The 25,380-nt window shown below is 37.5% G+C and overlaps 1 protein-coding gene across 3 annotated transcripts in view; it reads left to right on the plus strand.

The window, feature by feature from the left end:
* Positions 1-25,380, plus strand: part of STK4 (serine/threonine kinase 4) — a 102,964-nt gene that overhangs the window by 15,967 nt on the left and 61,617 nt on the right. For all 3 annotated transcript variants that reach the window (XM_074406579.1, XM_003936413.4, XM_074406578.1), the window contains exons 5-9: positions 3,635-3,799; positions 12,156-12,323; positions 14,260-14,397; positions 17,435-17,563; positions 18,214-18,400. In XM_074406579.1, the coding sequence (XP_074262680.1) occupies positions 3,635-3,799; positions 12,156-12,323; positions 14,260-14,397; positions 17,435-17,563; positions 18,214-18,400 (787 nt within the window). The remainder of the gene's footprint in view (positions 1-3,634; positions 3,800-12,155; positions 12,324-14,259; positions 14,398-17,434; positions 17,564-18,213; positions 18,401-25,380) is intronic.

Raw genomic sequence — 25,380 nt, forward strand, 5'->3', positions numbered from 1 at the left:
AGCTGTAGGAGATGAAGTTCGACAGGTGGGCAGGCCTAGATTGTGTTGGATATTGTAGGTCGTAGGAATGAGTTTGCATTTCATCTCAGGTATGATAGGAAACTATTGCTGGATTCTTAGCAAGTGAGCGAACCATCTGATGTGTGTTTTAGAAAGATAACTCTGGGGCTGGGTGTGCCACTTCAAGCCTGTATCCCCAGCACTTGGGAAGGCTGAGGCAGAGGACTGCTTGAGCCTAGGAGTTTGAGGACAGCCTGGGTGACATAGTGAGACCGCATCTCTACAAAAGAAAAAAGAAAAAATTAGATGTGGTGTCATGCACCTGTAGTCACAGCTCCTTTTGGGGTATGATGGGGTTGAAGTGGGAGAATTGCTTGAGCCCAGGAGGTTAAGGCTGCTGTGCACTGGGCAACAGAGTGAGACCCTGTTTCAAAAAATAAAAAAGTTAACTCTGGCTTCTGTGTAGATTGTGGCTGGATAAGAGAAGAAACAGGGGAAATCTTAGCCTTAAGTTTTTTTTTTTTCTTAATAAGAAAAATAAGAATAATGCCTATATTATATATTTGCAAAGTTGGGAAAATTAAATATATAAAAATACTTTGTAAATTGTGAGGTGCTACACAAATTAGAAGGTGGGGGTGTTTTAAAACTGAGTTATAATTTTTGGATTATTCATATACCATCTTCTTGATTTACATTATTCAGAATTAGTGTGTTTGCCTAATCAAATAGCAAGTTCTTTAGCTAGGAATAATATCCTAACATAAGATATATGTAAAGAAGTTCCAAAACTGGAATAATTTATTCAATTAAAAATTGGACTTCAGGGCTTCTTACATGTAGCATCAAGTCATTTTATTTCCATTATTTTAAGCCAGTTCAAAATTAATTTTGATGGCACTTTTGGTGATTTTTTGCCATTGTAATATTAGTTTATTTATGTAAATTTTAACTTAATTACTAAGTGCTGATTTTTAATTACTACACATTACTTTGCTAAGTATTAAAACTCTACCCTGTCTACCATGATATCCACTAGCCACATGTGATTATTAAGGATTTAAAATGTAGCTAGTCTGAACTGAGATATGCTGTAAATATAAATTATACACCAGAGTCTGAAGAATTATTACCAAAAAATTATTTTAAAAAGTCTTTTAATTTTTTCATATTGATGACATGGTTGAGTGATATTTTTGATAAATAATGGTTAAGTAAAATAGATGATCAAAATTGATTCTTTCTTTCTTTCTTTCCTCTTGCTCTGTTGCCCAGGCTGGAGTGCAGTGGTGTGATCATAGGTCACTGCATGTTGTAACTCTTGGGCTCAAATGATCCTCCTGCCTCAGCCTCCCGAGTAACTGGGATCACAGTCACCAGCCACTGCTCCTACTTGTTTCCTTTTTCAGTGCGGCTACTAGAAAATTAAAAATCATATTTGTGGCTCCCAGTATATTTCTATTAGGCAGTGCTACTTTAACTGATTAGCTTAGCTGATTAGAATAAAGAGGTGGCAAATCAAGTGATGACCTTTGTTCTCTTCCACTACAGAAGGTACCCCAAACTCTAGCCTACTACCTTGCCAATAGTGTTTGCCTGGATTTTAGTGAAAGCTTTAACAATATCTCTCTGATCCTTGGCATAAACCACTTAAGTTGTCTATGCCTCTGCTTCATTATGTATAAAATGGTGATGATAATAATAGTTCCTCTACTTCATTTAGTTATAAGGATTAAATGAGATTACAAACATAGTGCTAGTATAGATTAAATACTTAGTAACAGTTAGCCATTATACATATATATATATATATATGTATACTTTGTGACAGAATCTGGCTGTGTCACTCAGGCTGGAATACACACGATCTCAGCTCCACCTCCCAGGTTCAAGTGATTCTCCCGCTTCAGCTTCTTGAGTAGCTGGGATTACAGGTGCTCACCACCACACCTGGCTAATTTTTGTATATTTAGTAGAGATGGGGTTTCGCCATGTTGGCCAGGCTGGTCTTGAACTCTTGGCCTCAAGTGATCCGTCTGCCTTGGCCTCCCAAAGTTCTGGGATTACTGGCTTGAGTCACCATGCTTGGCTGTTTTTCATATTATTAGCACAGTACCTGGTGCTTATTAAATATTGATTGATAATATCGTGAGTATTAAATTATGATGCCTTATATTAATTGATTTTCATGACACTCTTAAAGAAAAGTTATATTCCTATTTTGTAGATTGGGAAACAGACCAAGAGAAGGTCAGTAACTTGCTTAAGTCACATGAAAGTAGAGCCAAGAGTAAAAGCTACATCTTCCTAATCCCATATCCTATAGTTTTTGCACCAGAGCACACTCCATTTCACATCTGAGTTGTTTGTCAGAAGGGAAACTGTAACAGTTTTTTGATAGATTGAGTTTGTTTAGGACTAGTGTTGGATCTGCACAAATTCTGTGTTGGACAGATGAGATATTCTATACTAGTTTCTAGTATTCTCACTTTCATTTATTTATCATCGTTCAACAGATACTTTTTTTTCAGTGTCTGCTGTGTGCCAGGTGACTTTGTTGGTGTTAGGGAAACAAAAGTAAACAAATCAGACATTTTTAGGAGCTTGTGTTTCTAACAGGGAAGACATCACATAAATGGATAAATAATGGGTAATATGTCAGATGGTAGTATACTGCAGTGACAAGGTAGTTTAAGGGAGTAGTGACAAGGTAGTTTAAGGGAGTAGAGAATGAGCTAGAAATGGAGTAGGAAAGCCCTCTCCATTTTCTGAGGAGGTGGCATTTGTGCAGATAGCAAAGTGAGCAAGCAAACTGGATAGACATCAGGATGAAGAGAATAGGCAGTTGAAAGGACCCAGAAAGGGGAGTATGCTTAGAGTGTTTGAGGAACAGCAAGGAAGCAAGCCCTTTTTGAAACAGATTGAGCAAGGTAGAAAGTGGTAGAAGATGAAGTTGAAGAGGTAGCTAGGAGGCAGATCATGTAAAGTTTTGGTAAGGACTGACTTTTAAGTGAGTTAGGAGGACATTGATAGGTTTTGACTCTGGCTTATGTTTTTATTATAGCTTCTGTGTGGAAAGTACATTGTAGAGCATCAAGGGCAGAAACAAAGAAACCAGACAAGAGATCATGAGAATAGCACAGGCAGGGCACAATGGTGACTTGGATCACAGTGATTACAGAGGGGGTATTTGGATATACAGTATTTTGAAGATGGAGAAGAGTCAAGGATGACTTCAAGGTTTTTGGCCAGAGCAACTGAAAGAGTAAAGTTTCCTTTTACTGAGAGAGGGAGGACCCTGGGAGAAGTAGAGCAGGTTGGATGGATCAGAGGGAGAAGAGTAAGGTGGTAGACATAAAGAGTTTGATTTTGACATGTTATGCTTATGATGCAGGCTAGGCATTCCAGTTGGAGATGTTGTTTAGGCAGATACATAAATCTGAGTGAGGGGAGATCTGATATGGAAATACAGCTTTGGGAGTGGTCAGTGTATCTATGGTATAAGCAGTCATGCCGTTCACAGGTTGAATAAGATCTGTTTATATTCAAGAAGGTGTTTGGATCTAATTTTTTCTCCTTTTTCTAATGCGCTGATGTAAACTGATAGAACTTGAACTTCTTACTCTTTTTTCAGTTAACAGAAGATGAAATAGCTACAATATTACAATCAACTCTTAAGGGACTTGAGTACCTTCATTTTATGAGAAAAATACACCGAGATATCAAGGCAGGAAATATTTTGCTAAATACAGAAGGACATGCAAAACTTGCAGATTTTGGGGTAGCAGGTCAACTTACAGTAAGTAAAAATATTACTGGTATTGATAATTTTCGGTTTTGTCCTGAGAAACAGTTCCTTTTATTTACCTATTTTTAAAATATAATGCTTGATTTAATTGTATTAGTAACAAGTTACAGAATCTACCAATAGGTTACAAAAGAACTGGTCAGTGGGTTATTTTAGATCTTTTCCTGGAGTTCAGGTCACATAGCTTAACTTTGTTTAAATTTTATAAAGATGAAAAGTAAAACAAGAAAGGGTAGATTACTCTAGTGGATTACATCAATATATTTATAAAAGGAAGAAAAATTAAGTCCAGATGCTTTCCTTGACTAAGACATAACATCATTTTTCAACCTTCAGGTAGTACTTGGCAGTTACTGTACCGAAAACAATCTCTTCGTTTGATTCCAGGATACAGTCTCTTGATTCTTCTCCTGCCTAACTAGTGCATGGAAGTGAAAGAAGAGAAATAAAAACTTGTTTTCAAAATAAGAAGTCTAGAATTATTTGGTTCTATAAAATACATAAGTATATGTGAAAGTATATATAGAAAAATAGAAACAGTTCTAGGCAGGTATACACTAAAATACACTAAAATTTGCAACAATATTACATATCAAGGGGTTTTCTGGGGTGGTAGAATGAATATAGTGTGTGTTTAGAACTGGTGTTATGTACATTTTTTATTTTTTTAATTATAAATCTGCCTGGGACATGTTAGGGAGTCTCAGGTATTGTAACAGCACAGAAATTGCTTTGATGTTTAAAATAAATCAGAAGCTTATTCAATATTTTGATTTGTGGACTCTCCAAAGGTTTTTGTTGTTAACACACAAACAGTACCAGACAATATTATCTAAACCACAATCTTAGTAAGGAAACCAAATTGAAAAAATATATCGTCTTGTGCTATATAAAAAAATGTAATATTGATTGGGTGTGGTGGCTCACCCTTGTAATCCCAGCACTTTGGGAGTCTGAGGTGGGAGGATCACTTGAGGTCAGGAGTTTGAGATCAGTGTGGCCAACATGGTGAAACCCAGCCTCTACTAAAAACACAAAAATTAGCTGGGCATGGTGGCATGTTCCTATAATCCCAGCTATTTGGGAGGCTGAGGCAGGAGAATCGCTTGAACCTGGGAGGCGGAGGTTGCAGTGAGCTGAGATTACGCCGTTGCACTCTGCACTCCAGCCTGGGTGACAGAGTGAGACTCTGTCTCAAAAAAAAAAATTATATGTATATATAGATAATATTAAAATAAGAGTATCTATTCCATAGTAATAGTTTTAGTAATTGGTTAACCGATAATGACTTACCCAATAATGACTTTCAGTGTTCTTATTGCTATAATTCCTGCCTTGGCAGAATTTTTCTACCCTTTTAATTCAGTGTTAGTATATTCACAAAATTGTGCATCTATTACAGATGTCTAATTCCAAAACGTTTTCATCATCCGCAAAATAAACTGAACCCTTTAGCAGTTACTCCCCGTTCTCACCCCAGCCGTTGACAACCGCTAATCTACTTTCTGTCTCTATAGATTTGCCTATTCTGAGTATTTCATATGAATAGAGTCATACATGATGTGCCCTTTTGTTTTTGGCTTCTTTCATTTAACAATGTTTTCTGGTTCATTCACGTTGTAACATGCATCAATTCTTCATTCTTTTTTATGGCTGAATAATATTCCTTAATGGCTATGACACATTTTGTTTACTTACTCAGTAGGTTAATATTTAGATTGTTTCTGCTTTTTGGCTGTTAGGAATAATGCTACTATGAAATTCGTGTACAGTTTTTTATGTGAATCTTTGTTTTCATATGATATACAGAGTTGCTGGGTCACATGGTAACTCTGTGTTTAATTTTTTAAGGAATTGCCAGACTATTTTCTAGAGTGGCTCAGCATTTTATGTTCCCACTGCTATGTGTGAGAATTCTAACTTTTCTGCATCCGTGCCAACACCTGTTCTTTTTTGTGTTTTTGATTATAACCATCCTAGTGAGTATGAGGTAGTATCTCTTTGTGGTTTTGATTTGCATTTTACTAATGACCAATGATGTTGACTGTCTTTTCTTCTGCTTATTGGACATTTGTGTATCTTTGGGAAAATGTTTCTTTAAATCTTTTGCCCATTTTAAATAGGGTATTTACCTTTCTAGTGTTGGGTTGTAAGAGTTCTTTATATATTTTAGATAAAAGTCCCTTATCACGTACATGATTTGCAAATATTTTCTCTCATTCTGTGGGTTGTCTTGAAGATGTCCTTAGAAATATAAAAATTTTAAATTTTGGTCATGTCCAGTTTCTTATTTCTTTTGTGGCTTGTGCTTTTGGTGTCACATCTAAGAAATCAATACCTAATGCAGGGTCATGAAGATGTACTCCTGTGGTTTCTTTGAAGTGTTTAATAGTTCTAGCTCTTATATTTAGTTTTGTAATTTGTTCTGAGTTAGTTTTCATGATGTAAGGTAGGCATCCAGTTTCATTCTTTTTGCATGTTGATAAGTAGTTGTTTCAACATTTGTTGAAAAGACCGTTTTTTTCTTTGTTGAAATATATGAGTTTATTTCTGTGTCGATTTGGTTTCATTGACCTATATGTCTGTCCTTGCACCAGTACTGTGCTGTCTTGATTACTGTAAGTTTGAAGTAAGTTTTGAAATTGGTTAAATGTGAGTGCTCCAACTTTGTTCTTCTGTTTCAAGATTATTTTGGCTATTCTGGGTCCCTTGTATTTCCATATAAATTTTGGAATCAGCTTGTCAATTTCTGTGGAAAAGACTATTGGGATTTTGGTAGACATTGTTTTGAATCTTAAATCAGCTGGGAAATATTGCCATTTTGGCAATATTGTCTTCCAATCTATGAACATAAACTGTCTTTCCATTTTATTTAGATTTTCTTTAATTCTTTTTTTTTTTTTTTCCTGAGATGGAGTTTCGCTCTTGTTACCCAGGCTGGAGTGCAATGGCGCGATCTCGGCTCACCGCAACCTCCGCCTCCTGGGTTCAGGCAATTCTCCTGCCTCAACCTCCTGAGTAGCTGGGATTACAGGCACGCGCCACCATGCCCAACTAATTTTTGTATTTTTAGTAGAGGCGGGGTTTCACCATGTTGACCAGGATGGTCTCGATCTCTTGGCTTCGTGATCCACCCACCTCAGCCTCCCAAAGTGCTGATATTACAGGCTTGAGCCACCGCGTCCTGCCTGATTTTCTTTAATTCTTTTAGCAGCGTTTTATAATTTGCAGTGTACATGTTTTACATGTATTTGGTTAAATTCATTCTTTAAGTAGTTTGTACTTTTTGATAGTATTTTAAATGGATTTGCTTTGTTTTCACATTGTTCATTGCTAGTGTAATATATAATTGATTTTTGTATATTATCTTGTGTCCTGACACTTCTTTTTAAATTAACTATGAACACGTATGTTGTTTTGTTAAAAAGATGAGATTTTTTTTTTTTCCTTCACTAAAATAAACTGAAACGTAGTATAAGATGATCTGACTCAGCTGTTTGGTTGTGAAACCGCCAATACTAAGTTTGGGCCCCTCTCTGGTCTCCTGTCTGGAGGCTGTAGGCCTTGTTGGCAGCCTTCTGGGAAGTGGTGATGGCATGGGGATTGTTAGCATGTTAATGCTCACTTAATGTTCCTGGTTCACAACACCACCTGCACTCTCTATAGTCTAGAGATCCTTGGTTTCACTCCCCAGAGAATACACCTCCAGTCTAATGCCAGGGTTGGGCAAGGGAAGCCCGCTAGTTGCCTTATGCGAGAGGAGGGTTTAGGGTGTTTAGCTGCTTCTTAACTCTTTAAACCCAGGCTTCCTATTTTGATGTCTGTTTTCACCCCTCTTTTCTCTATGTGATGCCACCAATTTCTAAGCCTTTTGGAGGGGTTGGTGTTAGAATCAGGTTGTTTCTTAGTTTTCCTGGTGACTGACTCAGGATTCCATTTTGTAGTCTGTTCAGTTAGTTACTACTGGGCCATCTGCTCTCCAGCTTTTAAAATTTTGTGGCTGTGGTTGTTTTCCCCATTGTTTCTTATTCTTGTAGATTTATTCTTAAAAAATAATCCTTTTAGTATCTTTCTGAGTGAGTTTTGAGGGAGAGTGAAAGTAAAATGTATTTGCTCAAGCTGTCATCTTTACCCAAGACTCTGTAATATTATTTCTGGTGGCAATATGGGTATTTCATTGTTTATTTCATTCATTTATTTAACTCTTTCCCTATAGTTGGATGTTGGATGCCCATTAAGGTTGCTTAGAGTTTTCCCACCACTATAAACATAAACTCTGTGATTAACATTCCTGCAACTAAATTTTGCAGCATTTCCTTGAGTAAATCTTTAGGATAATTTCTTTTCATTGGAATCTGGGTCAGAAAATAGGTAAATGTATATTGCCAAAGTGGTTTTGATGCATACTGCTGAATTTCTTCTAGAAGTGAACAATTTCAGTTTCCAACTTCAGTATCTAAATGTGCTTTTTCCCCTCATACTTGCTAATGCTGGATGGGCAGTAACTTGTATCTTCCTTGCCATTTCTTAAAGCAGTTCACTTATTTTTGCATTTGATTATTGGCCATTTATAAAAATTCTTTTGTAAATGTTCATTTTTGTGTGTGTCAGTTTTCCTAATTGAATGTTGGATTTTTTTGGGGGACGAGACAGGGTCTTACTGTGTCACCCAGGCTGCAGTGCAATGGCATGATCATGGCTCATTGCAGCCTCAACCACCGGGCTCAAGTGATCCTCCCATCTTGGCCTACTGGGTAGCTGGGACTACAGGCATACACCCCACCACAGCCAGCTAATTTTTATAGTTTTCGTAGAGACAGGATTTCACCACGTAGCCCAGTCTGGTTGCAAACTCCTGGGCTCAAGCAGTCTGTCCCGCTTGGCATGCCAGGATTGCAGGTTTGAGCCAGTGTGCCTGGGATTGCAGGCTGGGATTACAGGTTTCAGCCGTTGTGTCTGGCTGAGTGTTGCATCTTTTAAAGACATCAGTTAAAAAAAAAAAAACACCAAAAGTAAAAATAGTTATGTTAAAGTTGTTACTCCTTTGTTGTATATGTTGAAATATCTTCTAGTTTACTAGTTGTCTTTTAATGTTGACTATGGCTTTTTAAAAAACTACAGAAGTTTCTAAATTTTATATAGAAAACTCCATCTACCTTTTATCGTATGGTTTCTGTCTTTGATGTCATGCTTAAAAAATCCTTTTCTCCTTAACATTATAGAACAGTTATTCTATGGTTTTTTATTTTTTATTATTTTTTTGAGACAGAGTCTTTCCCTGTTACCCAGGTTGGAGTGCAGTGGCATGACTGTGGCTCACTGGGGCCTCGAACTCCCAAGTTCAAGCAATCCTCCAGCGTCAGGCTCCCAAGTAGCTAAGACTACAGGTGTGTGCCACTTCATCCAGTTAAAGTTTTAAAATATTTTATAGAGATGGCCTCTCCGTATTTTACCCAGGCTGGTCTAGAGCTCCTGCCTCAGCCTCCCAAAGTATTGGGATTCGAGGTATGAGCCACCACACCTGCTCTGTTGCCCAGGCTGGAGTACAGTGGCATGATTGTAGCTCACTGTAACCTTGAACTCCCGGGCTTAAGTGATCCTCCCACCTTGCCTCCCAAGTAGCTAGGACTACAGGCACATGCCACCATGCCTGGCTAATATACTTACTTACTTACTTATTTATTTTAGACAGAATCTCACTCTGTCGCCCAGGCTAGAGGGCAGTAGTGTGATCTCAGCTCACTGTAACATCTGTCTCCCGGGTTCAAGCAATTCTTGTGCCTCAGCCTCTTGAATAGCTGGGATTACAGGTGCCCACCATCACATGTACAGCTAATTTTTTTTTGTATTTTTAGTAGAGACGGGGTTTCGTCATGTTGCCCAGGCTGGTTTTGAACTCCTGAGCTCAGGCAATCCACCCACCTTGGCCTCTCAAAGTGGTGGGATTACAGGCATGAGCCACCATGCCTGGCCATCTAATGTATTTTTTTAAAAGTAGTCTTCGGGCTTTGTTTTTTACGTTTAAAATTTCAACTTATTTGAACTTATTTTGGTGAAAGTGTAAGGTAGGCATTTAAGTGTAGAGTTTTACAAATGACTAACTAGATTCCCATTACTTTTTTTTTCGTAATCTATTCTTTGCTTGCTGATTTTAAATGACATTTTAATCATAAATCATATCATATGTATGTGGCATATACAACAGGTTGTTATATATACATATATATGATATGATATATATACACATGTCATAGTCAATGTCTGTACTTCATATTTTTTATTGCTATGCTATTGTGCTAATATAACTTTGTAATACAAATCTAATTGGGGTTAGGGTACACTCATTACTTTTACTAATTTTCAAAAACTTCCTAGCTATCCAAGTAACCATTTCTAATTGAAATAATCCAGTGAAAACAACTTTGACTACCACCATTTGAAAACACCCCTGCAAAGTTGAAGTTTCAGAGCTAAGGAAATGACTAAGCAGTAAATTAGTTCCTGTGTTAATTTTTTACGTAGGACTGATGATGAGATTGATTTAAATTACCTATCATTTACTTCCGACTGTCATAACCTAAGTCACAGGCATTTCAGAAGGAATATCAGTGATGATGATTGGAAGTACTTTTTTGTATTTAGTTCTGTTTAAAAATCCTTCTTTTGTCGGGCGTGGTGGCTCACGGCTGTAATCCCAGCACTCTGGGAGGCTGAGGTGGGTGGGTTACCTGAGGTCAGGAGTTCAAGACCAGCTTGGCCGACATGACGAGACCCTGTCTTTACTAAAAATGCAAACCAAAATTAGTCAGGTGTGGTGGTGGGCATCTGTAATCCCAGCTACTTGGAAGGCTGAGTCAGGATAATCACTTGAACCCCTCCAGGCAGAGGTTGCCATGAGCCAAGATTGCACCACTTCACTCCAGCCTGGGCAAAAGAGTGAAACTCTGTCTCAAAAAAACCCTTAAAAAAAAAATTCTTTTGTTAGAAGCATAGGAACTATAGGAAGGTTCTCTTTCAGTAGGGCCATGCCATCCTGGGAAAGTATGCAGGTGGTTATTTGCTGTAATGTGGACTACATCCACATATTCTTTAGGCCACAAACTAAGATATGTTGTGTGTTATTTTTTATATATCAATTTTTAAGTGTTTTCATTGCACATATATGCTCATATAGACCTTCAGAATGTGACAGATGTATGCAGGAAAGACAGTAAAAATCTTTAATGATTCTGCTGACTAGATGTAACTATTATTGATAGTTTGGTATATGTTACTCCAGAAATTTTGTGCTATAAAAACATTTTTTACTATTGGTTATTGTTTTATTATTGTTATATGATTTTCCTTTTACAAAAACAGGGCTATATTATATATAATTCTATAAACTTTTTTTTTTTTTTGCTTTGTAATGTATGTTGTGCATTTTTTCCATGCTAGGAGAAGGTATATATCTCCATTTTTTTCTTTTTAATGTGATGTTTCAGTATATGGTTATTTATTATATTTGACTTACTATCTTTTGATGGTCATTTGAGTTGTGTCTTTTTCCCTCTCGTTTCCCCCATTACAACATTTCTACAATCCTTATGCATGTAGTTTGGGACACTTGAACCTAAGACAGATTTCAACAAATAGATTTGGATCAAAGGATATGAGTACTTAAAAGTTGAATAAATATTACCAACTTGTGTAGTAAAATGTACCAATTTATACTGCAGTAACATTGTATTTCAGTGCCTGATTTTCTATGCTACTGTCAGCATTATTTTAAATTTTTTTTCAATCTTTAATTTGTGTTTTAATAATTGAGAATCTTTGTGTGTTTCTTTGTCATTTGGATTTCTTCTGTGCCTGCTTGTTCATGCTCAGAGTATGGTTTATTTATTTTTTTTGAGACGGAGTTTTGCTCTTGTTGCCCAGGCTGGAGTGCAGTGGTGCCATCTCGGCTCACTGCAATCTCTGCCTCCCGGGTTCAAGCAATTCTCCTGCCTCAGCCTCCCGAGTAGCTGGAGTTACCGGCATGCACCACCACGCCCGGCTAATTTTGTATTTTTAGTAGAGATGGGGTTTCTCCATGTTGGTCAGGCTGGTCTTTAACAGTTGACCTCAGGTGATCCACCTGCCTCGACCTCCCAAAGTGCTGGAATTACAGGTGTGAGCCACCATGTCCAGCCCCGAGTATGGTTTTTAAAGGTATTTCAAGTGCTAGGCATTTTTTTATTGTTGGAAAAGTCTCTTTTTCTCAGTAGTCTTTTTTTTTTTTTCTTTTCTTTTTCTCTAGACCTTTCCTCTGTGGACATCTCAGTAGTTTTAAGCTTAGTATTGGTCTCTCTTCTTTCTATTTTAGGATACGATGGCCAAGCGGAATACAGTGATAGGAACACCATTTTGGATGGCTCCAGAAGTGATTCAGGAAATTGGATACAACTGTGTAGCAGACATCTGGTCCCTGGGAATAACTGCCATAGAAATGGCTGAAGGAAAGCCCCCTTATGCTGATATCCATCCAATGAGGGTAAGGAAATGGACAGAAAGCCAGGAGGATGGTTAGTTACTGATCATCATTAAAAACTTAGTTCAGGCTGGGCATTGTAGCTCATACCTGTAATCCCAGAATTTTGGGAGGCTGAGGCGGATGGATCACCTGAGTCTAGGAGTTTGAGACCAGCCTGGCCAACATGGCAAAACTCTGTCCCTACTAAAAATACAAAAATTAGCTGGGCGGGGTGGTACACTCCTGTAATCCCAGCTACTCGGGAAGCTGAGGCAGGGGAATTGCTTGAACCCTAGAGGCAGAGGTTGCGGTGAGCCGAGATCGTGACACCACATTCCAGCCTGGGTGACAGAGACTCTGTCTCAATAAATAAATAAATAAATAAATAAATAAATAAATAAGTTAGTTCAATGGCTTACTTGAATAAATGAATTATGTGTAATTCATAAGCGTCACTATACATAATACACTTACTACTGACTCTAGTTGTAGTCATTAATTAATTTAAGTGTGTTCCACCCCTCTCCATTCTAGAGGTTGTGTATTGATTGCCCTCTGGCAGGACATAGGCCATAGAAATGCTTAGTTTGATTTCTGCTACACACACATATTCTCTCTCTCACTTTGAATAGTTTAGGCAACCACATTTTAACATGTCAACATTCACTAGAGCTGAGTAGCGGTTGTCTCCTTAATACAGAGTATGAGCTTTCGACTTTATCAGTCTCCGTGATTCCCTGTTATGTCAGCAAGTATTAGCTGCCACTTATTACAGAATTTCTCTAATATTTTTCTTATCATGGTGTTAAGAGGAAAGCAAACTATATTTTTAAACTCATGTCACTGAAACCCAGCCTCATTCAGTTTTTGTCTTTCTTCTGCCTGGCTGCTATATGTGTTTGAATTTGTAAGTTCTGGTTCGTAGATCCTCAGATTCTTTTCATCTGGAGGCTGTGTACTCTCCAACCTCCATCTCCTTCTAGACTGTTAAGAGCCCGTAGAATGCATCTCCAGTAAAACCCTTCCAGTGCTCACACTCTTAACAGTTTCCAGGCTTTACCTGTCCCAGCACCCCTTATCAAAGCACTGTTGTAAGACCCCCAACCCTGTCTTCCTCAGGGCCGCTGTGGTCCTCTCTATCCTTCCTTTCCCCAGCTCTTCCTCTTCTCTGATTAATTACTTCTATTAAAAGACTTAATTTTTTTTTTTTAATTCATGTTCCCAAGGTAAGTGCTCCCTCTTTTTTGGGTGCAGGAGTGAGGAGATTTACTAGTTAAAATTTTAGATTTAAATAACATAATTTAAGCTGCTTATTTGTAAAGAGTTTTACTTTTCAAAACACATGACTTTTTTAAAATTGGAAATTTAATAAATAAGTCTTATTTTTTGAAATAGTAGAATGTAACTGCAACATAGTGGGCCAATTTAAAATTTTTTTCCACTTACACTTGTGTTGATTTAGCTTAGTCTGGAGGTTAATGACTCTATTGCAATTTTTAGGACCTCTGGTTGATGACCTCCTTGTAATTACTGCTGTCATCTAGGGGTGGTAATAACTTTTAAAGGCAGGGAAACTTGACAACTATGGGGCCAAGGTTAACTTTAGGATATACATACTCTGAGGTCTTGCCTTTCTACTTTGAAAAGCAAGGTACTATGGTTACTGAAATAATAATAATAATGATAATAAAAATAATAATAAAGCTAGATTGATGTTATGAGGTTTAGGGATCAAGACCCATATATGAGAGAGGGAAAAGGAAAGCGGGAGCTGTATCAGGTTCTTTAACTGTCAGGCTTTGTACTTTCAAATGCTTAGACTTTTGTTGGAATTTAGGTGAGCTTCTCAGTGAATAAGTGAAAGATATTTACAAAGTTCCAAATGTAATTCCAGATGTATTTTTTATTGGAGCATTACTTTTCTTTTACCATGTTTTTGTTTGTTTGTTCTAACCAGGCAATCTTCATGATTCCTACAAATCCTCCTCCCACATTCCGAAAACCAGAGCTGTGGTCAGATAACTTTACAGATTTTGTGAAACAGTGTCTTGTAAAGAGCCCTGAGCAGAGAGCTACAGCCACTCAGCTCCTGCAGGTATGAATCACCCTGTGATGCCACCTCTCTCCATTTCATTTACACACTGACCAAAAGATGCCATGAGATTACCTACGTAGAGATAGTAAAGAAGTATAAGGCAGGCTGGGCGTGGTGGCTCATGCCTGTAATCCTAGCATGTTAGGAGACTGAGGCAGGTATATTGCTTGAGCCCAGGAGTTTGAGACCAGCCAGCATGGTGAAACCCTGTCTCTACAAAAAGAAGGCCAAAGATTAGCTGGGTGTGGTGGTGCATGCCTGTAGCTCTAGCTACCTGAGAGGCTGAGGTGGGAGAATCATTGATCCTGGGAGGTTGAAGCTGCAGTGAGGCATGATAGCGCCGCTGCATCCCAGCCTGGGCAACAGAGACTGTCTCAAAAAGTAAAAGAAGTTTAAGACATTCCCTTCCTCTAGGAGGGTTTGAATCTATTTGAGTAGAAAAGACATGGAAAAGAATGTTAAATCATCGAACCAGATAACAATGCAAGAAAATACAGGGCAGTATGGGATTAGAGAAAGGGAATTGACATTTAGTGAGCACCTGCTGTGTGCCACATACCTTGCACATGTACCATTTAATCCACATAGATCCTGTGAAGGGTGAGTATTATTTCAGTTTTACAGTTGAGAAAATGGAGGCTTAGTGAAGTTTACTCCTTTAGGGTCACTCAGCTGGTAAATAGCACAGTCAGTGTTAGAACTTGAGTCTTTTTATTCCAGAGCAGGGGCACCATCAAGTCTACCCGAGTCTGACAAAGAATTAAGATCAGTGGTGGGTACTGTTGTAGTTCAGGGTAGGAGAGGGTCTCTTTGCACCAGAGATGCTAAAGGTGCTTTCCTGGAGGAGGTAACTTCTAGGCCTGGCCCTTAAAGGCTAGGTCAGATGTGGCAGGCAATATGCTTAGTGTTTAGGAGCTTGGATTCTGGTCACATTGCCAAGGTTTTAATCCTGGTTCCCAATTTACTAGCTTTGTGAAGTTACTTGGGCAAGTAACTTAACCTTTGTTCTTTAAGTTTTGTGACCTATAAAATGGGGATACAGTACCTGCCTTATATGTTGTGATGATTAAACAATACAATGTGTGTTACTTTGAACAATGTTCACATGTATTGAAAACAGTATGGTATGAACTTGAAAACCATCTGCTATTATAATTGGACTAGGCCAACGGTTTGTAGCCATTTCAGATCCAGTGCCCCCTATTTATAACCGATGCATATATTTAAAAACTCGTTACTTTTCTGGAATGAAACTCACAGATAATAAAACATTTTTATGCCCATAATTTAAAAAGGATCAATATTGTCTATGATGTCATGGAGAAAAATAAAAATAATTTATAATGAAATAATATGGCTGTCAATGTGCAAATACTTTAGCCTGACCCAGTTTGCAGTCATAATGAAATAGATACCTGCGCCTGACATCATGAATGAATTTAGATTTAAGAGCTGTAAGAAAATCAGAAACTAGCTGGGTGCAGTGGCTCACGCCTGTAATCCCAGCACTTTGGGAGGCCAAAGTGGACGGATTATGAGGTTAAGAGATTGAGATTATCTTGGCCAACATGGTGAAACCCTGTCTCTACTAAAAATACAAAAATTAGCTGGGCATGGTGGCATATACTTGTAGTCCCAGCTACTTGGGAGGCCAAGGTAGGAGAATTGCTTGAACCCAGGAGATGGAGGTTGCAGTGAGCTGAGTTTGTGCCACTGTGCTCCAGCCTGGTGACACAGCGAGACTGTCTAAAAAAAAAAAAAAAAAAAAAAATTTGGCCACATTTATTTGTCTCTGATTATAGAAAGTAGTATACGATCTTACAGATTTTCTAAGCAGAAAGAACAAGGCAATATGATATTACTGCAAATGAGCTGGGTCTTATTTCTAAGTGGATTGCCAAATTATTTTCCTACCTGGATGGGGTAGTGACAAAATTTTATGGAAATGTATCTCTTATATTGTAATTTGACCACGTTTTGAGGTTTACTTTCAATATCTGGAGTTCTTACAACGGCCTTGGAAATCACATCCTTTGATGGATGATGGAGAACAGACAATGGATTGCCAAGAAATAATGGGGACAGTATTGGAGTAAGTTTGGAAGACAACAGGCAATCCCCCCAAAATAATTTCCATATGTAACTTTCACAGCATAGATTTATTACCACGTGCTACAAACAAAATAAAAACATAGGATGATATTAATATTAAAAGCTTTTAAAGCAATTTTTATTAATGAAATTCAGCAGTATACCTTTGTTTCAAATGTCTTTTGTGACTGCATAATATTTGGGTCAAAATCTGTTACAGTTTTCTAAGAAACATAAGTTTCTTAGATCTATGTTGCAAAACTCTATTAAGAAAAGTAGAGGAACTATTTCTGCAGTAACTGCATTTTTGCACTAAAATCCTTTTTTCCCCAAATGTGTAGTTGGAAATGCTACAGTGCAGTGAATAGAATGAACAAGAAATTTTTCCGTGATTTCTAAATAATTTCTTTTTTTCATTAAGCTCACCTCTCTAAAATCACCTCACAAATCACTGGGGTTTTTGCATATCTCTTGAAAAAATGTTTTTAGCATTATCTACTAAGGTGTGTACACACCCTGAGACATTTGAAAGATGTGCAGAGTCTGCCACAGTTCATTGTTGTGCAGAACAGTTCTGTACTTTGCAGAATGCTAGTGTCCCAGACCATTTGTGCTCACCAAACATTATGATAGCTGTAACATGCTCCCAACATGTTTATACAACTTCCTCCAGGAGATGATACCCCCTATTGAGAATCTCTAGATTTGACAGAGGGAAATGGCACAGGCCTTTCAACCAGGCTGAAAAAGCTGGGCAAAGACTGAATTTGCTCTGCTCAGTGTTATAAAGTGAGTGTGGTTTAGCTGTTGTCCAAAGCGCAAAGAGAAAGATCAGATTCATTGATTGCCTCAACAAATGTTATCAAGTACTTGCCGTGTTCCAGGTACTGTTTTGGCACTGTTCCCATGTAAACTGTCTCCAGCATTTTCTACTTTGTTCTTTAAGCACCCATTTGTCAAGAGTGCCAAAGGAGTGTCAATACTGCGAGACTTAATTAATGAAGCCATGGATGTGAAACTGAAACGCCAGGAATCCCAGCAGCGGGAAGTGGACCAGGACGATGAAGAAAACTCAGTGAGTGGCAGGCATTGCTGTAGACCTCAGGCATTGATACTTGTTTGTTTGTGATTGCCAAACCAGGTAAGATGAGTAGAATGTATTGGATCAACTTGGAGCTGGAGACTTTTCCAGCTTAACTATGTCCTAACCTGGACCAAGGCATGCTAGAGGTTTGCTGTATCTGTGCTTGTTCTTTTCCCAGTGGTTTCTAAAGCACTTTCAAATTTCATTCTTTTGCCCCATATCTTTTACTCAATTTAACTTTTTATTTCAGAGAGAGAATGCTCAGGTCTGAGACTTGGCTTATCGTGTCCTTTTGGGGAATCTGGGATCCATACTTACCATGTAGGTTTTACATTTATAGACTTCCTCACAAACCTGAGATTACAAAGATGTTCACATGAGTTTCTTAGATCTGTGTTGCAAAACTCTATTAAGAATTAAGAGTAGAGGAGGAATTCCTTTAGGGCTAGATACACTGCTTTCACATGGATAAATTTGTCTTCTTTGCTTAAGTAGCAGTGCTTTCATTTCTAGAAGGTGAGTTTAGGACCTGCATAAGTATTAAATCCCAAAATATTTGCATTAAGATGAGTAGTAGTCATTCAGGAAACTCAAAGTCTTTTGTCAAATTAGCCCCAATTTGAGATTTTATCCTTTTACAGGAAGAAGATGAGATGGATTCTGGCACGATGGTTCGAGCAGTGGGTGATGAGATGGGCACTGTCCGAGTAGCCAGCACCATGACTGATGGAGCCAATACTATGATTGAGCACGATGACACGTTGCCGTCACAGCTGGGCACCATGGTGATCAATGCAGAGGATGAGGAAGAGGAAGGGACTATGAAGAGTAAGGCTCTGAGTAAATCTACTGACTTCCCATACCAGGTGTACATATTTCAGAGAAAATAGATTCTCATGGTTCATATAGGCTTAGCTTTGAGTTCTTTCTTTTGTCACAACCAAAGGAGTGTAAACACTGGAGGTTTGCGATGGGGGCAGGAGGTTTGGGGAGGGGGAAAACTGACTCGTGGAGTCAGAGGAAAGCATCAACAGTGAGAAAGGATTTTGCTTTTGAACCAGAATAGCCACTTTCTCATTGAATGTTATCATTTTTTTCCTTCCTTGCCTTGGTCTTTGGAGGCAATCACATGCATTGTTTGATGCATAATTCCTGTCAAGGTGTAATGACATTCTGAGTTATTTACTGTACATACATCATCAGTTTATTTTCATGACAGTCTGTGTCTAACCTAAGTTTAACAACACCGTCAGTCAATGAAAGATGACTACAAGTTTAAAAGTTCTATCTAGTTTCTTCTAGTTTAAATTAATCTCTGCTTCTTTCCATATCTGACTGATCCTTTTTTGCCTGTGACTAGGCCTGACACCTGGTGTTCAGCTCCTATCTTAGAGTGAAATTCTGATGTCACTCAGTAGTCGTAGTGCTTTACATTTTATCCCCTAAACTCAAGCACCCTAAAAATACTGCGTTTGGTTATATTATCAACTAAATGCCATGTACTAGATTGCCCTTCTCCTCCCCTCCTGTTTTAAAAGTAGCCGGTATGATTTATTAGGATTGTTCATTTTGCAGTGATGAGCTGCTTACCTCTAGTTCTTTTCATTGACTCAGTGCTAAATCGTCTACTTGTCTTAAGGGGTTTAATTATGTAGATGATTATAATCACCATGTAATACAACTAGGCCGACCTGTTAGCATGTGTTGTGCATGCACATGTTAGGGAGTTCTTCCCATTTTTATTTAAAGAATTAATTTTTTTCCAAAATGTGATTTTCGTAATTCAAATGGCAATTAATTCAATGAGTTGTTTATTCTTTTCAGTTTCCGAACTTGGATAGTTTTAGCATGTCTAATGAGAAGCATGCATCTTTTATTATAATCACGAAGAGAACTGTTTAAAAACCTAAGCAGTCACAGGCTGAGTAACATTAAATACAATTTATTCACAGTCTGTTGCAGGTTTTGTAATTCAGTTTTGGATTACAGATTGACTGATTTGCCATTTATTTTGAGATTTAAAAAAATTCCTTATTGTTTTAGGAGTTACTTAAATTTATCCTTATGGAAAATTAAAACATACATACAGTTATACAGAATAATATCATGACCCCTATGGACCTATATCACTCAGCTTCAGCAATGATCAACTCACTGCCATCCAGCTTACCAAAAAGCAAATAGTAAACACTTTGCTTTAAGTATTCATTTTTAAGGCCATAAAAAACAGTGAGAGGAGGAAGGGGAATAAAAGATTCTTAAGGCAATACAGACTTCAAAGTCCTGATTTACTGGACATGGTATGACATCAGCGGTATTTTGGGTGAGATTTTTTTCTGATAATAACTCTAGAAAATAGTAAAATGAATTAATTTAAAGCAAATCTCAGTCATGTCATTTCTTTAAAGTTTAAGTATTTATTTAAATTATTATTGTTTTTTAACATATAGGGTTTTACTCTTTCCTAGATTAGAGTACAGTAGATGTGATGAGCTCATTATAACCTTGATCTCCTGAGCTCAAGCTATCCTCCTACCTCAGTTTCCCAAGTAACTGGGAGTATGTATAGGTGTGTCCAGCTAATTTTTAAATTTTTTGTAGAGACAGGGTCTTGTTGTGTTGCCCAGGCTGGTTTTGGACTCCTGGTCTCAAGTAATCAACCTGACTTGGCCTCCCAAAGTGCTGGGATTAGAGATGTGAGCCACCTCTCCTGGCATGATTTAATATTTAATGTTACAAGCCTGGGCTCAGATACTGACCTGTGTGGTGTTAGATAATTCACTTTCCTCCTGTGAGTCCCAGTGCCCTAATCAAATAAAATAATCAAATCAAAAAAAATAAATAAGTATTAAATTTATTTATTTTTATTGCCCCTTATAGCTCTAATAGTCAATACATTTATAAAAATTATATAATTAATGACTTAATAGAACTGAAATTTCCAGAGGTTAAAATTGGTGAAAATAGACTTTGATTTAGTTCCTTATTTGAACCTTATGAAATGTTTTTCCTTGGAAATTAAAATTATAATTGTTAAGGGAGGCTATGTGTGTGTGGCAGTGAGTATGTGGAGTATGGGAACTCTCCTTACCTTCCTCTCAGTTTTGCTGTGAACCTAAAATTTCTCTAAAAAAGTCCTTTTTTTTTTTTTCAGACGGAGTCTCACTCTGTCACCTAGGCTGGAGTGCAGTGGCATGATCTTGCCTCACTGCAACCTCCACCTCCTGGATTCAAGTGATTCTCTGCCTCAGCCTCCCGAGTAGCTGGGACTACAGGTGCATGCCACCACAGCTGGCTAATTTTTTTGTATTTTTAGTAGAGATGGGGTTTCACCATGTTGGCCAGGTTGGTCTCAAACTCCTGACCTCAGATGATCTGCCTGCCTTGGCTTCCCAAACTGTTGGGATTACAGGTGTGAGCCACAGTGACCAGCCTCTAAAAAAGTCTTTAAAAAAAAATTATAACCATTGGCTAGTCCGAGTGCGGTAGTGTTTACAATTACTGATCACAACTAGTGTTTTTTTGGAGACGAAGTTTTGCTCTGTCACTCAGGCTGGAATGCAGTGGTGCGATCTCAGCTCACTGCAACCTTCGCTCCTGACTTCAAGTGATTCTCCTGCCTCAGCCTTCTGTGTAGCTGAGATTACAGGTGTGTGCCACCATGCACAGTAATTTTTGTATTTTTAGTAGAGATGGGGTTTCACCATGTTGGCCAGCCTGGTCTCAACTTCCTGACCTCAAGTGATCCAACCACTTTGGATCTCGAAGTCCTGGGATTATAGTTGTGAGCTACTGCACCTGGCCACAACCAGTTTTTTCTTTGTTTTTCTCACTACCACTGTTTCACTTGATTAGCCCTAAAAAGAAAAATAAATCATCTTTTAAGAAGTGCCTGTTCATGTTCTTTGCTCACTTTTTAATGGGGTTGTTTGTTTTTTCTTGTAAATTTGTTTAAGTTCCTTGTAGATTCTGGATATTAGACCTTTGTCAGATGGATAGATTGTGTAAGTTTTTTCTCATTCTGTAGGTTATCTATTCATTTTGATGATAGTTTCTTTTGCTGTGCAGAGACTCTTTAGTTTAATTAGATCCATTTATCGATTTTTGCTTTTGTTGCAATTGCTTTTGATATTTTTGTCATGAAATCTTTTTTTCTCTCCTTTCCTTCTGTTCAGTTGATTGAATCCTCACCCCCATCACTTCCTTTCCCTTCCCCTAAATCCTCTCTCCCCACTCTCTTCTACCAGCTGGCAAAGTGTATGCATGAGTATATGCTTACTTGAATTTCTACTTTCCTAATAAATTTATCCAAAGTTAATCAGTATCTCTATCCTCTTCTTGAATAAGAAAAAGGATTTAAGACATTTTGCCTTTTTTTCAAATTGCCTCTCCCATATTTTGTTGTTACTGTCTATTGCTTTGGTTTCACCAGGTTTTTAAAAACATTACCTACTATAATCATTATTTAGAGTCAATACAATTTATGAACATAGTGAGCTACTAACACGTTTGTTTACCTTTACTTCTTTTAGCTTATGCTTTATCTTCTGGGCTAATTTTTCTTGTTCTCCTTTCAGTAGAGTATAATGGGTAGCAAACTTTTATAATTTTTATGGCTAATAAAAGTCTTAATTTTTTTCTCTTTTTCGAATATAGTTTACCTAGATATAGATTTCTAAATTGACTCTTATTTTCTCTTTGTACTTTGAAGGGATCGTTTTGATATTTTCTGGTATCTGTTGGTGGTGATGGAAGTTCTGTTGTCAATGTTGTTCTTTTGTAAATAATTTGACCTTTCTCTTTCTTTTTTAAAATTTTCCTGAATCTTTTCTGTTTTAACTTATTGTCTCTACATTGGATTTTTTTTCCTTCTAATTCTGCTTCTGGCTGTATACTTTTCAATCCAGGACTTTATTCAATTTTGGAAAATTCTCTTTGATTTCCCTTTTTTTCTTCTCCTTTTTTCTTTTTGTTTCATTTCTTTCTTTCTTTTTCTTTTTTCTTTTTTTTTTTTTTTTTTGAAATATGCTCTTGCTATGTTGCCCAGGCTGGTCTTGAACTCCTGGGCTCAAGTCATCTTCCCACCTCAGTTTCCCAAGCAGCTGGGACTACAGGTGCATTCCACTGCTATGAGCTTGTCTTACAGATTTTTTTCTCTTTATCTCTTTGAACATTGTAATTTCCCTTTTAAAAAATTATCTTTCAGATCAAACTATTATCTTGTGTTCTTTCTAATTTCTGTTATTTATTGTGTCTGTTATCTCTCATGCTGTTATATTTTTTTCTTTTGTATTGTAACTTTTGTTTTTGAGCTTATCTTTAGTGAGAATTATTTTGCTTGGAGATCCTTTGTATTCCTTGGGTTATACAGGTATCCCTAGGGCCCTGTAAGGTATTTCTTTCTAGAGCAGTCTTTAGATTATTTCTCAGTTCCACATTGTACTTGTGGTACAGCCAAGGGAATTGTATTTCTAGAAGCTGATTTTTTCCACCTCTTACCTACCTAAGCAGAAGCCATTTCTAAGCCATCTTCTTAAGCTTCTGGGTAGTGTTGTCCTGGCTCCTATCTTTATACTGGGAATTGAGTTCTGGCTTCCCCCTTTACAGGTTGTCTTGCCTTCTGCCTTATCCTGATTGCCATTTACACATCAGCCTTAAAGCTGAAGTCCTTGTGATTTGTTTTTCCCAGTAGACCACTCAGCTCAGTGCTGTGGGTTTCTTTCCTGCTTTTGGCATCTGAAAGTTTTCTTTTCTGGTTCTGAGTGCTATGAGTTGTTGTTTGTTTTTTAGTTTTTTAAGCCTTGTGTTTCTGTTTGTTTATAACAGGAGGGGAGGCCTTAGCACTTTAGCTCATTCCGTTAGCTGTCTACAGAGATGATGTTTCTCCATTTTCTCTATAAAGGAACAGGTTCAGAGAAATTGTTACTTGTTCAAGGTCACATGGCTAGTAAGTGGTGGAGCTGGAAATTGAAAGCACTTCATAGTCTATGCTGTCTTCATTCCACAGAGCTTCTGATTTGTTTTGGTTGCCTATGATATTAATAGGCATTAGAGCCATAATAGAAAACTCATCACAGTTATGGTGATTCTGGTGCTGTCTTTCAGTGAGATTCAGGGATGGCTTTTGTTTGTTTGAAACAATTATTTATTCATTTATTTATTTTTAAGATTTCTACTTTTATTTTACATATAGGGTGTACATGTGCAGGTTTGATACTTGAGTATATTATCCCCAGGTAATGAGCATAGTACCCAATAGGTAGTTTTTCAATCCTCTTTTTACTTCTCCCCTCTCTTCCTCTGCCCTGTAGTAGTCTGCAATGTCTCTTACTCTCATGTTTATATCCTTGTGTACCCAGTGTTTAGCTCCCACTAAGTGAAAACATGAGATATTTGGTTTTCTGTTTCTGTCTTAGTTTGCTTAGAATTATGGCCTCCAACTCCATCCATGTTGCTGAAAAGGACGTAGTTGTGGTTTTTTCTTTTATGGCTGCGTAGTAGTCCTTGGGTGGCTGCATAGTATTAGTATTCTATGGTGTATATGTACCATATTTTCTTTATCCAGTCCACTATGGATGGGCACCTAGGTTGATTCCATGTCTTTGCTACTGTGAATAGGGCAGTGGTAAACTCATATCACATGAGTGCTTGTGCATTTTTGCTAGAATGATTTATTTTCCTTTGGGTATATATAGCCAGTAATGGGATTGCTGGGTTGAATGGTACTCTGTTTTAAGTTCTTTGAGAAATGAGCAAACTGCTTTTCACGGTGGCTGAACTAACTTACATTCCTACCAACAGTATATAACCATTCCTTTTTTTCCACAGCCTCACCAGCATCTGTTGTTTTCTGACTTTTTTTTTCTTATAGTAATAGCCATTCTGACTGGCATCAGATGATATCTGTCTCATTGTGGTTTGGATTTGGATTTCTCTGATGATTAGTGATGCTGAACATTTTTCATGTGTTGTTCAAGACATACAAGTACATGAACATTTTTTCATGTACTTGTATGTCTTGTTTTGAGAAGTGTCTGTTCATGTCCTTTGCCCATTTTTTTAATGGAATTGTTTTTTGCTTGTTGTCTAAGTTTTTTTTATAGATTCTGGACATTAGACGTTGAATGTATAGTTTGGGAATATTTTCTTCCATTCTGCAGATTGTTTACATTGTTGATAGCTTCCTTTGCTGCACAGAGGCTCTTTAGTTTAATTAGGTCCCAACTTGTCAATTTTTGTTTTTGTTACAATTGCTTTTGAAGACTTAGCCAAAAACTTTTTGCCAGGGCCACTGTTGAGAAGGGCATTGCCTAGGTTTTCTTTTTGGATTTTTGTAGTTTGAGGTCTTAACATTTACATCTTTAATTCATCTTGAGTTAATTTTTATATATGGTGAAAGATAAGGATCCACTTTCAATCTTCCGCATACGGCTAGTCAGTTATCCCAGTACCATTTATTAAACAGGGTGTCTTTTACCCATTGCTTGTTTTTGTTGGCCTTGTCGGAGATCAGATGGTTGTAGGTATGCAGCTTTATTTCTGAGTGTCCTGTTCTGTTCCATTGGTCTATGTGTCTGTTTTTGTACCAGTACCAGAACAGCATTTTGGTTACTATAGTCTTACAGTGTGAAGTCAGGTAGTGCAGTGCTTCTGGCTTTGTTCTTTTTGCTTAGGATTGCTTTGAGTATTTTGGCTCTTTTTGGTTCCATATAAATTTTAGAATTTTTTTTTTTCTAAAAATTCCGTGAATAATGACGTTGGTGATTTTATAGGAATAGTATGTAATCTGTAAATTGCTTCAGACGGTA

Source organism: Saimiri boliviensis, chromosome 9, assembly GCF_048565385.1.
Source record: "Saimiri boliviensis isolate mSaiBol1 chromosome 9, mSaiBol1.pri, whole genome shotgun sequence".
Lineage (NCBI taxonomy): Eukaryota > Metazoa > Chordata > Mammalia > Primates > Cebidae > Saimiri > Saimiri boliviensis.